At 33.1% G+C, this 3,687-nt stretch overlaps 1 protein-coding gene across 1 annotated transcript in view; it reads right to left on the bottom strand.

Moving 5' to 3' along the window:
• LOC117120808 (acetylcholinesterase-like) overlaps positions 1–1,796 on the bottom strand; it is a 6,150-nt gene extending 4,354 nt beyond the window's left edge. Inside the window, exons 1-3 of the mRNA XM_033265887.1 lie at positions 1,357–1,796; positions 1,036–1,195; positions 244–432 (exon numbers count right to left, since the gene is read on the bottom strand). Coding sequence (XP_033121778.1) covers positions 244–432; positions 1,036–1,195; positions 1,357–1,713 — 706 coding nt within the window. The 5' untranslated portion in view covers positions 1,714–1,796. The remainder of the gene's footprint in view (positions 1–243; positions 433–1,035; positions 1,196–1,356) is intronic.
• Positions 1,797–3,687: the final 1,891 nt, after the last annotated feature.

The following is a 3,687-nucleotide window of genomic DNA, read 5'->3' as shown; positions in this document are numbered from 1 at the left end:
TATATATACTAATTAAGTAGTATTAGTAGAATTGCTTATTTGAGCTAAGCAGTAGGCCCTATCCATCAATTGAAATCAGACCCTAAAATTCATAATCTTATGATGGGGAAACCGCATATTACTTTAGTCTACAAAATGTAAGGCAAAAATGACATTATTCCAACATCTGTTCCTATCATTATAGTAAAAACAGATGGCATAGTAACATCGTGAGTATTATTAAGAAAAATATAAAAGAAGAGCTTAATTTTGAAATATTTCTTCTTGAATTATCATAAATGTATATGGTTAGCAGATATTTGGAAGTATATTTTTTATTGCTTTTGTTTTCATTCATCAATAAGCACAGTTTACCTCCAATATTTTTGTTTACCCATTTCAAAGCCTCAAGCTGATCGAACAGTCCTGCGTTGCCGGGATAGTCATCATCTCCTGTGGGGGAAAAATAAGGTTTCCAGCGGAGTTATAGTTAGAGGTGGCCTATATGCTCATTTTCCATATTCTATACAAGCCAGTAACTGTGATTCCTTAAGGTAGTTTCTATGAGATTCAGTAGTCGAAAAAATATCTTTAAACACATGATTGTGCAGAAAATTTGCCGCTTTTTTAATAGGCCTATTTACAATATACATTAATGATTTCAATATATGTAAATTATTATTTTATAGAATTTCATAACATATGAGATTAAATATTGGTCTTAACAGTAAGTAAATAATGTCTAAATAAGTCAATTGGCTATTAACACTTATTACGTCGCTACTGTCAAGCATGGAGGAATAAGCTAAATTTATTCCTCCATGGTTGTTATAGAGTGTATGAATGTTACGGTTTGATGGTTAAGAACTTACGATCTCAGGGTTTTAGTAGTCACGAGGTTAAATACTATGTTTAAATCTCATAATGATTATTGTCATATAAAATATTACATAATTTATTATTTTCTTTACATAATAATGTAAGCCTATCTGTAGTTAGCACTGAAACTTCAAGCAATATTTAGTTTGTTAAAGTATGAATATATTTTATCCGTACCTGTTGTAAGAAAACCATAAAAGTTGAGCCTGTAATTGATGGTTACCACAATTACGTCGCCGGTGGCAGCTAATACCACCCCAGAGTAATCGTCTGTTGAGGCAGTGCCTGTCAGGAAGCCTCCTCCGTGAATGAATAACATGACAGATGCGTTATGTGGCTAAATAATAATAAAATAGTAATAATAAATCTATGAAGCATTAAACAAATAATATGTTGGTAAAAACAATATCGCATAGGCCTAACTATACAACATACTATTTAATAAAAAATAATTATATGACAAAATATTTACTGAATACAGAATCGAGGATTCTTTACCTTAGATTGGGGAACAAAGATGTTTAAGTTCAAGCAATCTTCTTTACCCACAACTGTATACGGATTTGCATCTACAGGCTGGATGCACGGTGGACTATATTCTGTCGCGTTCAAGGTACCTATCCAATGTTCTTTTGGGCGCGGCTTCTCAAAGCGCAGACTACCGACTGGGGGCTCGGCGTATGGAATACCCTTGTATACATCGATATACTTATTGACACCTATGTATGAATCTTCAGAAAAAAGAATCGTCTTTCCTTCAACTTCTCCCAACGTTGTAATTACGTGTGGAGATTGACCGTAAACTAACGCAATGATGCAGGAAAAAGTAATGGTTGTGAACATTTTGGAATGCATAGCTGCAAGCCACGGGGTATAATGTGTAAACGAATACTGTACTTAGTGTTAAATAACTATTTATAAACTAGGCCTACAAACTGTTTGTAGACGGTATATAATAAAGCTTGACCTTTGCTCACGGAATTGCTTATGAAACACAAGTCTACCTCTTCTGTCTACTTGGTAAATATATAAACTTGGACGTTTTGGGCATTCAAAATGTCCTTACGCATATTCTCGTCTATACTAAATTAAGCATTAAACATCGACTTAAAAAGTAGATATTTTACCTGGTCACTAAACTCGAAATTAACCTTACAGTCGTATTTTTAATAGCATCACTAGCTACGTACGAATACACTTCCGGTTGAAATCTGGCATTGCCTTAAAACAATTGTGTAGGCATATTAATAATATATATTAATGCTTGCAGTATACCACGTAGATAGATCTGAAAAGAACTGTTGTTGTTTGAGAATGTCTTGACGTTTCGATTGAGTTCCTTCAATTGTCTTCAGGAGAATAATATATTAATAATATCTTTCAAGTCTTTAATAGGCTTACAACTTATATTAAGCTTACAATGTTAAGATGAAATTTTGACTGACAATGCATTGATGACGAATGATATAAGACTAACTGTAAACATGATATCATTCCATAACTTTAATTTTAGTTAATAAAAATTTTTAAAAAATCCTGATTAATAGTACTAAATGATCGGGAATGTTAAAAAAATATATATTAATGTATATGGAATGTAAGCCATCCTCCTTTTATTAAGGATTCCGAGTACAGTAACTGAGTGACCCTTGCCTCAAACCCTGCACACACGCCGTGTCATCTATCTCGAATTTTGTGTCTACAGTAATAAAAATTAAAATAAAAAACATTTTGTTACAATCATGGTAACTCTCTGGTCACCCGGATCGAGGTAGCAAATGAAAATGCTGTAATTTATTACAGTGTTATGGTATAATTGGAAGAGTATAAATTAACTTTTCCCTGGTATAATACAATTAAACCTCCTTGTGCGACCACCTCCCGTAACAATCATAGCCATTACCGTCCACTATGGTCCCGTTTGTTCTTATTATTTAATCAGCGCATTATATACCTTTCGCAAGCCAACACTTCCTGCCAGTGGCTGCGACCACTTTTTGACTTGGATTTTTCTTATGATTTTCCTCCCGTAAGCGACCACCTTAAAAGTTCGTAATATCTTTTGACAACAAATACAATCAGATTATCTAACAAGTCGATCCAAGATGTTTACATATACAAAGATGTTTACATTTACAAGATGTTTACATTTACATATTTTGTTTTTCTTTTTTTCATTTTAGGTCACCGCTGCGTCGGTATATTCTTTGTTTTGTTTAAATATATAGAAAAAGAAGTCGATCCAAAAATTCGACATGGCAATGGTGCACCGTCAGCTGCGTCAAACCATTCAGAAATTAATTCCTCCATGGTCAAACTAATATTGAGGCTTAAGCAAAACTATATCTTTTCCTGATTTTACAAAAGCACTATAAGTTTTCTTGATTTAAAAAACAAACTTTCGACAACTTAAACCATGTGAGTTTTAGGGCACTGTGACACAGGATACTACGGTACTCTTCTCAACTCCCGGAGCGAAAATTCCCTATTATTTCGAGATACAAGTACTGTTGAAGTGAGTTCAGACTAGTCAGTTATTAAATAAAGAAAAAATGCACCAACTTAATGAAAAAAGTATGTCCGAGTGTACAAAGGAACAAAAAGTTTATTGTGAAAATATAATTACAATTGATGAGTGTAAACAAGCTTTGTTTAATATGAAAAGTAATAAAGCGACTGGAACAGACGGTATAATAGCTTTTATAAGCATTTTTGGCCAGAGATTTGAGAGAGGTTATGTAATATTTTGATTGAGTGCCTCAACAACAAAGAAATGTCCGCATCACAGAGAAATGTAGTTATAAATCTAATATTTAAAAGTGGTTATGC

Source organism: Anneissia japonica, unplaced genomic scaffold (genome assembly GCF_011630105.1).
Source record: "Anneissia japonica isolate Jap-2015-1 unplaced genomic scaffold, ASM1163010v1 scaffold8356_len68927_cov204, whole genome shotgun sequence".
Classification (NCBI taxonomy): Eukaryota; Metazoa; Echinodermata; class Crinoidea; order Comatulida; family Comatulidae; genus Anneissia; species Anneissia japonica.
The sequence above is the reverse complement of the archived record's forward strand: the minus strand, read 5'-3'. Positions and strand labels throughout refer to the sequence as shown.